This window comes from Chlamydotis macqueenii, chromosome 7 (genome assembly GCF_036417535.1).
Source record: "Chlamydotis macqueenii isolate bChlMac1 chromosome 7, bChlMac1.mat, whole genome shotgun sequence".
NCBI classification, from domain to species: domain Eukaryota; kingdom Metazoa; phylum Chordata; class Aves; order Otidiformes; family Otididae; genus Chlamydotis; species Chlamydotis macqueenii.
In genome coordinates this window covers 28,057,959-28,071,034 of record NC_141562.1, presented here as the reverse complement: position 1 = coordinate 28,071,034, position 13,076 = coordinate 28,057,959, and the positions used below count along the sequence as shown (strand labels likewise).

General features: G+C 41.5%; 1 protein-coding gene across 2 annotated transcripts in view; it reads left to right on the top strand.

The window, feature by feature from the left end:
* Positions 1-13,076, top strand: part of LOC104475586 (VPS10 domain-containing receptor SorCS1) — a 292,980-nt gene that overhangs the window by 255,960 nt on the left and 23,944 nt on the right. For both annotated transcript variants that reach the window (XM_086752150.1, XM_086752152.1), the window contains exons 19-20: positions 6,803-6,989; positions 11,699-11,832. In XM_086752150.1, coding sequence (XP_086608276.1) covers positions 6,803-6,989; positions 11,699-11,832 — 321 coding nt within the window. The remainder of the gene's footprint in view (positions 1-6,802; positions 6,990-11,698; positions 11,833-13,076) is intronic.

The window sequence follows — 13,076 nt, the reverse complement described above, 5'->3', positions numbered from 1 at the left end:
TTCATCTGATTGTTCATACATCTTTGCTGAGGAAATGGATCGTAAAGACATTCAGGGCAGAAGAGTTCAGGGCTTTGGCTGTTTCATTACAGATAATTCACAGAAAAACTGCCACGTCTGATTTATTTTTTTTATCTTGATAAAATGACAGCCAAAAGTCTTTGACATTCCAAGCCTGCTTCAGTTCTCACTTGACAAAGCCATTCCGCTGGGAGTAGATTTTGGCTTACTTTTGAATACTTGCTGCTGCTGCTATATGATGTTTGGATTAGACTAATGTGCGGAGAAGGCTCATTTATTCCTACAGTTCAGGCCAGGGGCTAGAATTCAGGCAATCTGAACTCATTCCTGAACTGCACTCTGAGCTCTTTCTGTGTGACCTTGAGTAAGAAGCTTAACCTTTCTGCTTCTTTATTTCCTCATTTGAAAATAGAGTTTTGCTTGCCCCCTCCTGCCCTCCATACCTTTCCTTTATGTGCTGAATGCTCCTAAGGCCAGAGAACTCTCTGTTACCGTGTGAATATACAAATGGAGCCCTGAATTTCCTAAAGACTGCTATGGTTTTCTGAGATGATAATGTTGTTAAATGGCTGTACAAGGTATGCTGTGTCTCAGGTACATTTAATGAGCCTAGGGACCCTGCTGGGGGGGTCCCAGCATAGGGGGGGTACAATAGCAGTAGCATTTCCCACCTCAGCACTGTCAATTGGTGCAACTCAGGATTCAACTCAGCTGAAATCTCTAGTGATGAGTTTAGCATTAGGATTGTTTTGATTGTTAATGTACCCAAATGAAAGATGCAAAGCTAGTAGTACTTGCAGTGTAGTCTGTATTTTTTTCATGGTATCCTACTGTGTTCCCTGTTTTGATATCACAAGTTAGTAATGATTACAGAAACATGAAACCTTCATGCTAAATTTCAACACACATGTGGAATCATGGCTGTTTATCTTACTAACACAAACACATTTTTGTTAATAATACACAGATAAAGATCAGTATATTCCTTCCCCCATCTGAATTATAATTGCATTTTCTGTATTACTGATCATGACAAGCTAGTTAGGAGAAATCAGAGCCTTTCATGCATTTTTAAGCTCACTGCTGAAATTCCATGAAAATATGTCAAAGCTGACCTCACCTTCATGATGACACACAGCACTACAATATTGTAATGCACCTCCAGTCACACAAGTTGAATTATTCTGCATAATCCTGAGAGGCTGTACTTGTTGATTCCTATGGAGCACAGAAGATTTACTCCAGTAGAAAAAATTCACAGCTGAGTTGAGCTGGCACAACTGGCAGTCAGAATGAATGGTTTGATTAGTACAATTAACTGTTTTAGTCTAGAGAAAGAAGCACATATGAAGAGTATCAAACTATCTGCTTTGATAAAAGACGTATTTCTATTCAGTTTCTGATTTTAAAAAGTTAAGAGTATCTCTCTGAAAGCAGGAATTTACACAGGAAAGCATGTTTTTCAGTACTTGATCGAGTTGGACTTGAGTATCTGTTTAAAATTAAGCATAGGCTTTAAATGTACCTAGACTGAAGGTATCTCATGCGTAAATATTCAGTTGTAATGGAAATATCATTGGATGTTTTCTGATGGTGACAGGAAAATGCAAAAGAGGGAAAAGGGTTAATCTAAAGAAAGCACAAAACATTAATCCCTGAAGATAATCCAACAACAGCAGTGTCTGTCTCTTGCAAAGGGTAATTAAATCCGTTATCAACATCTGTAAGGAAGATGCATGAGTCAGTGCATAATTGAAGATGTAAAAACTAAATCTGAAACATGGGAACAAAAATTAAAAACCTTGAACCTTGTTTCATTGTTTTAATAGTTTTGTTTAGATACAAGTAATGGAAATTAATAAGGAAAATTCATTATTACAACCTTCTGGGCAAGATTTGGATGAAGTGTTTGAGAGAGAATCCTGTTAGGTGGGTCTCACATACGTCAAAATACTGAGTGCTGCATAAAAGTAGTCAAAATGTAAAAATATTGTTGCAAACTGTATGGGCTGTTGCTTGATACACTGAGGCAGGAAGCTTCAGTTTATTGGAAGCATCCAGGTCTTGTGTACACTCTAGACTTCTATTCTTTTGGTAAGATATGGGAAAAAAATGTTCATTTGGCTTGGGAGAGCAGGGAGGGAAAGGAGGGAGGGGAATCTTTCATATATGCTTGGAAACTCCCTGGATTTTTAATGAGAAAATCCCATAGAAAACAGTAAATTTCTGATTTATATTTTAGTAACAAATTTTGTAAAGATAAAGGACATAATATGAGGCCTTGGGAAACAGGTTTTTAATTCCCAGGGCTTCTTTTCAGGCTAAAAGGAGTATTCGTGCTTGAAGTTCAGCATATGCTTAGGTCTTCGGCTGGACTAAAGCCTTTATCAAGATTGCAGTGTACTTTGGGTTATATCCAAGCTTGTGCATATTGCATATACCTGGTACAAGGTAAAAAACATCCATCAAAAGTACTTTCATTTTTTTCAGTTATGGTAATTGGTTGCTCACTAGCTGAGTATGATTAAAATACAGGAGCTAAATGCAGAGATATCACCACAAGCAGCCAGTTTGGCAAATTTCTCCCCTGATGTCTAAGAGCACTGGCATTAAGACTTCTTACGATGAAGGCCAGAGAGGCTGCCCGAAGATGCCTCTGTGCTGATTGTGTCCAAGTGCTCTGCTGTGGCTGCAGAAGTAATGCAGGGAGTTTTGTGTCTGCCTTAATTGAGCTAAAAGCTTCAGGAAAACCTATCATGTAGTGTTGGGCTTGTCAAAATGACAAGGAGAAGCTGGAAAAAGCAACAGGAGAGGTTTTTTCATGATGCATGTGTATGCATTGAATTGTTGCGAAACAAAACTTCTTTTGGTAAAACAGCCACTCGCAAGCAGCTCTGGAGAGCTGCCTGAGACAGAGACAGCTGGGGCTTGTGTAGATCAGGTGTGGGCTGTATGGGAAATGTTTTGATTTTGGCTCACCTGCTTTCTCTTCCTGTCTTGTTCTGCCTGTGCTCTTACCTGGCACAGATAAAACATTAGAACAAGTCAAAACACAGTCTCTTTGTTTTCCTGACTTTTCTCTCACTTCCTAAGTTAGAATTTTAAATGTCAGCTTTTCAAAATATGGCATTTTCAGAGAAGTGTTATAGCCTGGATCTTACTGAATGGAAAATGTATTTCCAGTTCAAGGGGTTTTAAAACAAAACAGGAAAGGCCAAGACAAATGAAAAAGACTGGGGAAACAGCAGCTGAAGCTCTTCTCTAATTAGATTTTCAAATGTCTCTGTCAGCATCTTGGAAGAAAAATTGAAATCTAAATCTTGCATGCCTTAGAAATGGCTCCCTTCCCTGGCAGCACCTGTAAGACCATGGGTTTCATGGCTATGGACAAATTGAAGACAAAATAAAAAACACTCATTAGAGCACAAATTTTGACACAGAAACAGGGCTGTTCTAAAATCATAGAATGGTTAGAGTTGGAAGGGACCTTCAACTAGTCCAACCCTCCTGCAAGGAGCAGGGACATCCCCAACTAGATCAGGTTGCTCAAAGCCTCATCCAGCCTGGCCTTGAACATTTCCAGGGATGGAGCTTCCACCACCTGTTCCACCTGGGCAACCTGTTCCAGTGTTCTACAAGTGTTCCAGTGTTCATCTTCCTCTGCTACCACAAATATGCAGAGGAATATACCTCAGCCTGACATAGACTTTAACTTTATGACCTCAAATATACTCAGAGATGATAAAGCCAGCAGCATCACTATGGTGCTGCAGTTTTAACCATGTGAACAGCTTTTGTCCCAGCAGTATGGCTTTACTGTTTGAAGACATCATCTCTTTTTAAGTAAGAAAAGATGACTAAAGCCCTAGTGATGATGGACCTAGAGGAACTGGGAGAGCATCTAAGGGTACTTCAGAGATCTCTGTCTTTGGTTCGAGTCCAGCACTGTGCTTGAGAGAATATATTCCCCTTCTGAAAGGGGTTCAGAGCTGAGGAGCTCATGTATGTTCGATTCTGTCTGTGGAGGCATATCCTATGTGATGCCTTCTGTTGGCTTGGTCAAACAGTAAGGAGTGGCCAAACCACTGCATCATGTTTGAAACCGCACATCTCCTTTCAAATAATTCAGTTCAACAAAGGACCTAACTCCGTACTTAAGGCTGTCTCTTGTGTTCCTAATGGCTCTTCCTGAGGACTGGCATGATCCTCCTAGTGTAACACAGGTAGAAGCCTTTGCCTCAGCGATTTGTGTCTCAAAGAAGAAAGTAAGCAGGTGCTTAGACTTCTACCGAAGCATCCAATGGAGAATTTGCTAAGAGCTTTGCTGAATGGAGGCCTTAATAGTTTGCGTTGCTCAAGCACCTTTCTCAGGTTTAACAATATGTCATTGAAAACTCCAGATGTTACCAAGTTAATTACTAAGAGAAACTTAGTTAAGAACTACCCAAATTACTAAGAGAAACTTAGTTAAGAACTACCCAAGGGCAACCTGGAGCTGAGTTAATATGCAAGATTCCCATGTTTCTTTCTAAAAGGGTATTCAGGTTGGCCTTCTTGGTAACATCTCAGGGTTCCTTTGCCCTCACTGATATTGTCAAGAGAACAAGGAGTTGTTGTCTTTACCTTCAGGACACCAGGAGGTAAATGGCCTGAGATACCTGTAGGAATCCCCAGACATGTGCCTCTGTCAAGGGATGTCTTTCCTCTGCCACACCTTCAGTCTGGAATCCTCCAGAACAGAGCACAGAGTTGTTTTTGTCTCCTCCATTTGGAAGGAACTGAGCTTCCAGCAGGATGCTAGGGTAGTGTAACGACTACAACTTCAGCCTATAAAGAGAGAGTGTCTGGGGAAAATTGTGTCTCTTGCCATCCCCAGGCATAGCTCTGCTCCTCCCACCTTCTGTTCAGGCAAGCTTCCACTATTTCTGCCTTCACAACAAATTACAGAAAGACTGACAGAACACGAGGAATAGAAAGTTTATGTTACAATTCCCTGCCATACTCATACACATTTCCCTTTCTGATGTGGAAACCTGCGTGATGCCAACTGTTTACATGGATACCTTTCATTCCAGTTGGGCATCCAGAGGACTGTTTCTCTCTTAAGGGAAACAAAAAACAAAAGCAAACAAACAAACAAAAAAGGAAAAGGAAATGAAACAAAAGTAAATTAAATGTCCTTTCAGCCAATTTTGTGAATTGCCCTCAGCTATTAACTTACTGGCACTCTTCCAGACAGTGGCAGCTGCTTCAGCACGCCAGGCTGTGGAGTGAGCTGCTCCATGGCAAGAGCCAGCAAGTGTGAACATACCCAGCGTAAATATCGTGCGGAGCCACTGAGGGGCACTTTCCAAAGGAGCAGGAATACTTAAAGTTAAGACAAGGTACTGCATCTTACCTGAAAGGGAGAGGATCTATAGCAGCCACAGTTGTTATACAGGTCAGCATAGGCTGTGTAACTATTCAGCTGTCGGAAACTGTCCTTACCATAGACACATCACTGCCTCGTGATACGAGAAAATCTTACAGGTGTTTCTAGTGTGTGAAGCATAGATTATATGGATTTTTTTTCTGTATACAAGCATGGCTAACTTCTCTGTGTTTTAAACAGACTTGCAACCAAAAAAAAAAAGAAAAAAAAATACTTTTTGTTTCTAAAGTAGCATAAGAAAATGACATCACTCCCCTCTTTCAGGTTTTAAAAGCCTTTAAGGGCTGAGTGACTCTGACATTGAGTTTGATGAAGCTGCATATACCAGGCTAGAATTCAGTTTCAGGAGTGAAAGATTAAAACTTGTCTTAAGTTTACTTCACGTTAGCAGGTGCCTGTTTTGGTATGGAGAATACAGATTCCTGATATCCTTGGCTTTTGGTTTGTAGTGGGGTTTTATTTGGTTTTGTTGTTGTTGTTGTTTTTTGTTTGTTTATTTGTTTCTCAACTGTGGTTTTTATTTACTTATTGTAATTTATTGTAACAATTTTGAAGCGTACTAGATTAGCAGCCCAGGAGACTAATGCCACAAAGAGGCATATGAGTTATACTGCAAACCCGCTCTGCTGGGATTATCTCTAAGCCGGATGAGAAGAGATTAATCAGCTCTGTCAGTTCATCAGCCCTTCCCTTCTGAGGCAGTCACAAAGGGTCCCACTTAGTGTCAGTAGTGTTGGTAGCTGTTCTGAAATAAATACAAATCCAGCTCATTTTAAATTAGGCCACTGAGCAAGTCATAAGCCGCTGTAAGCTGTCACTATCATGAGAGGCTGAAGCAGTTCTTTTGACACCCCACCACTTTCACATAGTTGACTCTTCCCTGAGGACTTCTCAGTTTTATCTTTCTGCTTTTAATGGTTTTAAATACAGAGGCTCACAACGTGGCTTGTTCCAAAGAGTCCTGAGGGAATCTCGGTAGCTACCCATGTCCCGAGCACTTGCTGAGGTGAGCACCGTTCCCCACTACAACCCTGACCTTTGCTAAAAGGAAACCCAGGGGAAGGAGCCAGTATATTTTCCAGAAGATCCCATAGTCCCCTGGCAGTTAGGAAAGCAGGGATATAGCACACACCTTGGAGGACACCTCCTTCACAGTGGAACTGAGTTAGCCTCAAGAGGGGTCACTTTCTCTCCCCTGACTACTGAGCAAGTTGATGAAGTGACTGCCTTTCCTCTTGGTAACATCAGACTTGTGACTGTCTTGTGGTTGGTCTAGGTCACCCCACTGATCCAGTCTCTCAATAGAAAAGTAGAGTCTAGTTTGACTGTTTCTCTTTTCTATCAACACAGGGAGATCTCCAGAGATCCCTCATTCAGGTGGATTTTGGAGACGGCATTGCCGTGTCGTATGCTAATCTCAGCTCGACAGAAGATGGGATCAAGCACATCTACCAGAATGTGGGCATATTCCGAGTGACTGTGTTGGTAGAAAACAGCCTGGGATCTGACAACGCAGTCCTCTACCTGCACGTAACGTGTATGTATGTTCATACTCAATGTTAGCCTCTGTTGTTCTTTAATAAAATATTATTTGTCCTTAGAGATTACATTTGTGACTTTGCAGCTGGGAGCAGAGTGATGGGATACAATGAGTTTGTCTGTCCTCCAGCCCTCCTCTCCAGACTGAGAGGAGCCACAGGCAATAGTGATGATTGCTTTCTAAACCATGTAAAACCTCAAATTTTGGGTGGTCTAATTTGAGACACCTCAAAAGAGTGTCCAGCCCTGTCTGAAATGCACCTTCATTAGCATGTTTACACTTTCAGAAAAACAAAAACATCTAGGGTCTTTAATCACTTTTTTTTTTTAAGCCTTAACTTTTACTTTGCATATGTCTTTTGCCCTCTAATGAAATACAACCACATCTGGGATGGAAAACAATGCATTTCAGTCTTTCTGTTGTCATAGGAACCAAAATCTTGGTGTTAAAGAGTATTACAAGAAAATATATTGTCCTCACATTCCTCTTCTGCTGTTCTTTTTAACCTTTTTATACTTTAGCTGTCTATGATTTAGAACTGAAATGTTTCTCAAGTCCTTGCATAAAACCAGCAATGTGTTCTTTCATATTTATTCTAGAGCATGCTTATGAACCGAAAGAGTCAACCTAATATTGAAATTTTGTAACATCCCTAATGGACTTTGTTTGAGGAGATTGGCTTTTTTATACAGTGGGGTTTTTTTTTTGTCGATTGTTTATGCTTTCAACTGTGTTCCTATGTTCCAGATTTACTGGGGGGGAAAAAAAAGGAAATTCCAAAACCAAATTAACTCCACATATTGTCTAGGTAATTTAGCACATTCCGTATACTTTTAACTCCAGTTTTGGAGTTACGTCATACAGCGTGAGAGCAGCTGCCTGTTCAAGGGAAGAGGGCAGCCCTTTAATGGTGCACCGGCATATCAACAGATGGGAGCAGTGGGAGGTTTGGCTGTGGGAGATAGGAGGTTTAGGAGGGAGCACTAGAGAAGCAGGAGCAAATATCCCCCTGAATGCTTCTCTTCAAAGAGATCTTTGCTTCACGATCATAGTGCACCATTTATGACTCCCTAACCTGATAGATCCTGGTCTGTAGCAAACATTTATGTCACATAATCCTTCAGTGCACCACATGTTGGAAAACTCATAATACCTTACAAAAATAAGAATTCATAAATTAGCTTATTGTGAAGCTCAGGATTTTGATTTAGAGGCTTAGCCTATATCACTTCTGTGCTGAGGCACTGGTGAATCAAGGTAAATTCTGAGCTTTTAGACAGATAATGATTCTTATTTTTGTTTTTCAGTTAATTAAGTATCATTCTAAGTAGGGTAGAGAAAAGGACCTCTGCTCAGAATAGACATTTGTACACTTCTGTGTAATTTCTTCAGATCTGGAGTCATATTCTAGTTTGTCTCCCTGCGTGAGTTTGCATAATTAACATGGGAGCTGCTGGGGACTCTGAATGCAGAAATCCCCCTCCCACTGCTGCTGGTTATGAAAATCAGCTCAACAGGACCCCATAGTCTTTTTTTACTTCTTTTAAAGATTGTTGGAAACAAATGGAGAAGTGTTTTGGTGGTTGATATTTTGCACGAGGTTCTGACAGCCTTGTGCGAGCAGGGTTTGTAATCATTTGCTGTTTTACAAGAGGTGATTCCATGGGGACCACTGCACACCCTCAACCTATCTGCAAAAGTAATGAGGCCATGTGAAGCAACAACTGCTTTCTCATGCAACAACCACAAAATGGAAGAACACAGGTGTCCAGCTTTCACTCTCACTCATGGTGCCTTTCTACTTTATTAGCTGTTTTAATCAATTTTCTTGAGACATTGAAGGTTTAAGAACCATTTCAATTGTTTAAGCAGTACAAGAAAAAGAAAACATCATTAAGAATTGTTTGTGTGATTTAGCAGCTGGCAGTGTATGTTTCTGTGTTGTGCGTAGGTAATGCCAGCATAGGACTTAAATACTGCGTGATCATTGCAGACAGGCCCAGATTATTGTGCCTGACCCCCTGGAGAAGTGACAGCTCTAGGGGATATGTCTCTCCTTTCTCTACATGACAAGAATTAGGGACTTCAAAACAGGTTGCAGACAGAGCATGGTGCCACTCAAACTAGCAATAGATTTGCTGAGGACAGAGATGTGCAGTAAATCCAGTTCCCTCCAGAGCATAACACCCAGATCCACAAAAGCTTCTAAATCCTATTTAAATGCTTGCATTGCCACTGAGCTCTCTGTTGAGTATTCTGCTTAGGGTATACGAGGTTGACCTTTGGGGAGTTTTGAAAAAATATCTGTCCTTACAACAGACACACACAGTGATGTGTGAGATCCAGTACGCAGCCTGAACATGCCAAGAGTTTTAAGAAGGGCTACCAACTGGGTGACCCCTTGTAACAGGATTGATACGTGAATGTGTGCAGCCAGATCTGGGCCTTTCAACACCCTTCCCTACCTGTGGCCAACCGCCTTGCTGAGGGAGAACTGCAGGCACTGAGCCATGGTGCTTGTCATCTCAAAGATCAGAGTAAAGTCTCCATCCCATGCCCTCCTTGTCTTGCTGCAGCCGTGGGGCCAGTGCACAGTAGCTGTGCCTTTACTACAGCTGGTCCAGGGATCCAGAAATGCAGGTTATTGTGAGACAGGAGCATTTTGAGGTGGATGGACAGTAAACGGTATATAAACTGCTTTTCCAGCCAAGAAGCTGTCTCTGAACTGTCCTGACAGGTCAAAATTTTCTCCTGGAAAGTTAGTTATGCATTCGCCTGAATGCTTCAGAATAACATCACCTGTCCAAGTGAACCCTTTGAGAAGCTTCTCCTTTTTCTGTTTTCTGAGACTTGTACACCGTTTTTTTTTCCTGGGGCAGGGGAAGGTCTGTAGTTTCCATGCCCCTGCATGAAGCTCAGAAACTAATTTGCTTCAATTCTCTTCAAACTTACCTGGGAGAAAGCAGTCTCCTACCAAGCTAAGGACCTATCCAGAGTGAGCTATCCCCATCTGCTGGCCAGATAATAGTTCAGCATTTCAGCCACTTTGACCCATCAGCTGCTTGTACAGAAATACTAAGGCAGAGTTGGTTTGCTTGAGCCATTCTTTTGTGTTCTTTCCTACCCACCATATGGTGGAGGTCTGAGGAGCTGCTGGGGACTCTCTGCAGTGCAGGATCATTCGAGATGTATTCAGAGCAGCTGTGAGTTATGTTGGAGTGTATTAGACTTTACATGGGCTCCATTGTTACTGCTGTCACCGCATCCAGGATTAGGACATTTATTCCTTTAGAGAGCTTGTGCTGATATTGGGCATTTGGCAAACATCCCCAAGGATCCCAACCTGAGCTGCAAAATATTTAGCCTGGGAAGCTGCTGGTTTTCCACATCTCAGGGTCTTGCTGACAGCAGGCACAGCCCAGTTATGGAAATGTGTCTGGGCAGAGGAATGCCATTAAAATCATAAGGGTGAAATTCTGGCTTCTTATGAATTTTGAAGAGCATTAACTGCTGATTATAAAAGGAACAATGAGCCATGGTCTGTTCTGTAGCAGATCTTGGTTAGTCTGCTTATGGATATAACTTTTAATTGGACTGCATCAGTTTAAGCAGCGACTGTGTCTACAACCCAGTAATAAGTCAGGAACACTGGTACTCGTTTATGCTGACATCGTTTATACAGTCTGATTTGGGAGAAGTTTTACATATATGTCTGTCTTTGCCTAAGTGTGCTGTACAAGGGTACAGGGTGCTTGCTCCAAAATGTATGGTGTTCCTTTAGGGTGAAAAGCAAGGTCAGAGTGGTGATACAGGCATGGGTTATGTCCTGAAAAATTCTTTCCTCAAATGTATAAGATCCTCTAGCAATGTATCTCAACTCCATATGGACAATACAATGAGTCTTCCCAGGCTCTGATCTTTGCTTCTCATCACAGGGGAGCTTGCAGATGTAAGACATGTAGATGTGGCCTTGATTTAAGAAACCCACGTCCCCATGTCACCTGGGGTTTCTTTCTTTTTCTTTCTCTGTCACTCTCAGGACAATTGCTTTGTTCTCTAAGTGAACAGTCAGAACACATTTTAAAAAATAATCTATAGGACAAGATGTAACAACAAAGGCCCATCTGTCTCCAGAAAATGGGAAATGTTTAACTCTGGGCATAATATCACTTGTTGAATTAATTATGTTCTGTTTATCCTAAAGAAATAAGATAGTTTATTGAGGAAAAGAAGGAAGTATAAGGAAACATTAAAATGAAGGCACTTAGTGAATAGCTGCCTTCAGAAAGAATTTCAGCTGATATGAATAGATACACCACTGCTGAAGTTCACCAAAGCAGTTTGCATCAACAGAGATGCTTCATGTCTGCTGAAGCCATTTGTCTTCACGTTCTTATGTTTTTCTGGTGAAGGCCGCATTCACGTAACAGGGCTCTGCCTCAATTGTTGTGTATAATGTCCCTCAATATATGTTGTTCGTTCAGTAAAAAGTCCAAGGTTTTCAGGGGTAGCTGCTGTTCTGTGAGAAACAGATTTCAGCTTGCCTCTCTAGAAGTGGCACCAAGCTGAAACATTAACTGTCATGCCCCACAGTGATTTGGAGGACTTCTCTCCCCTAAACCTATGGATATCCTCTCAGTTCCCTTCTCCCCCAGGCTGACATTTCAGAGGAAGGGAAGACTCACTTGCTGCTTCTGTCTCTGCAGGCCCCTTGGAACATGTTCACTTATCTCTACCATTCGTCACCACAAAGAACAAGGAGGTCAATGCCACGGCAGTACTGTGGCCAAGCCAAGTGGGGACACTTACTTACGTCTGGTGGTTTGGGAACAACACGGAGGTTTGTATTCCCTATGGATTGAGATTAAAATAATACCAGAGGAGCGCCCTGACTGCGGAGAGAGGGAGAAAAGAATCTGGAATTGCTTCTAAATAATCATACATGCAAGAAAATTATAAACCAGAGACCGGGAGACAAATGGTTCTTTGTACCAACGTTAAAATCTAAGAACTGTGTTGTCTGTTGCTGTGACCTAGCTGTAGGATTTATTGCCATTTCAAGCAAATTTCCAGTAGCTTTCTTACTGCATTTACATCCAAGATGGACATAGTGAACCAAAATCTGAAAGAGTTTCTAGTGTGTCTCCCACTCTCCCCACCTTCAACAACACCAACAAGCTTGGGGTTTGCGGCGGGATGGTTAGGAAACTAACCTTTCAAACTGAAGTTGTTTTTATATCTGGAATTGACTTTACATAGCCCTGGAGTTTAAACCTCATTCCTCTGGTGACTAACAAGGCAAGAGACTACCATCAGTTCTGTGCCTCCCCTTAAATATGCTAAACCCAGTCCTGAGCCCCCACCATCTATGCTAAACCACATGTACAAGAAGACCTTATTATCAAGTGCTGTCGGTGGATAAACTGGTTCCCAACACACGTCCCTGCCTCTGAGCTCTGCTCAGATATGAGAACGGAATGTACAACATTCTGTTGCCTCTATGCTTGCAGTGTTGGTAAATCTCACAGGCATTATAACTGTAATTTTACATATCTTTGAGGCTGCAGTACCCACAGACCCTAATTAGCCTCTGAGGAGGGATATTCTCGTGGATTTTGTAGAGCCAAGAGAGACCTTCAACCACACATGGTTATCTTCTGTATAATGCAGGTCAGAGGGTTTCATCAGTACTTCCTGCTTTATTTAACTCTTTGTGATTAAGGCAGAACTGGACTTATTGTTTTGCATTAATAATTTCTGTTGGATGATGGAAAGAATTCACTGCTTCTCTTTCTTACCCTTTCCCCAACTATTTCCCCACACCTAATTATCCTGAATGTTAAACACATGCACCATGTTTGTAGTCTGAATTTATCTAGCTTTGATTTCAAGCTGTTGGATCTTGTTATGCCTTTGTGTGCAGATTAAAGAATTCTGTACTATCAGAAATCATCCACCCCTAGAGGTACTTACAGGCTGTGATTGTCACCTTTTAACCTTCCTTCTGATGTGCTAAGCTCATAAGTGATCAGAGGTGGTCTAACTCTGTTCTCATTCAAGTGAGAATTTTACTACAGACTGCAA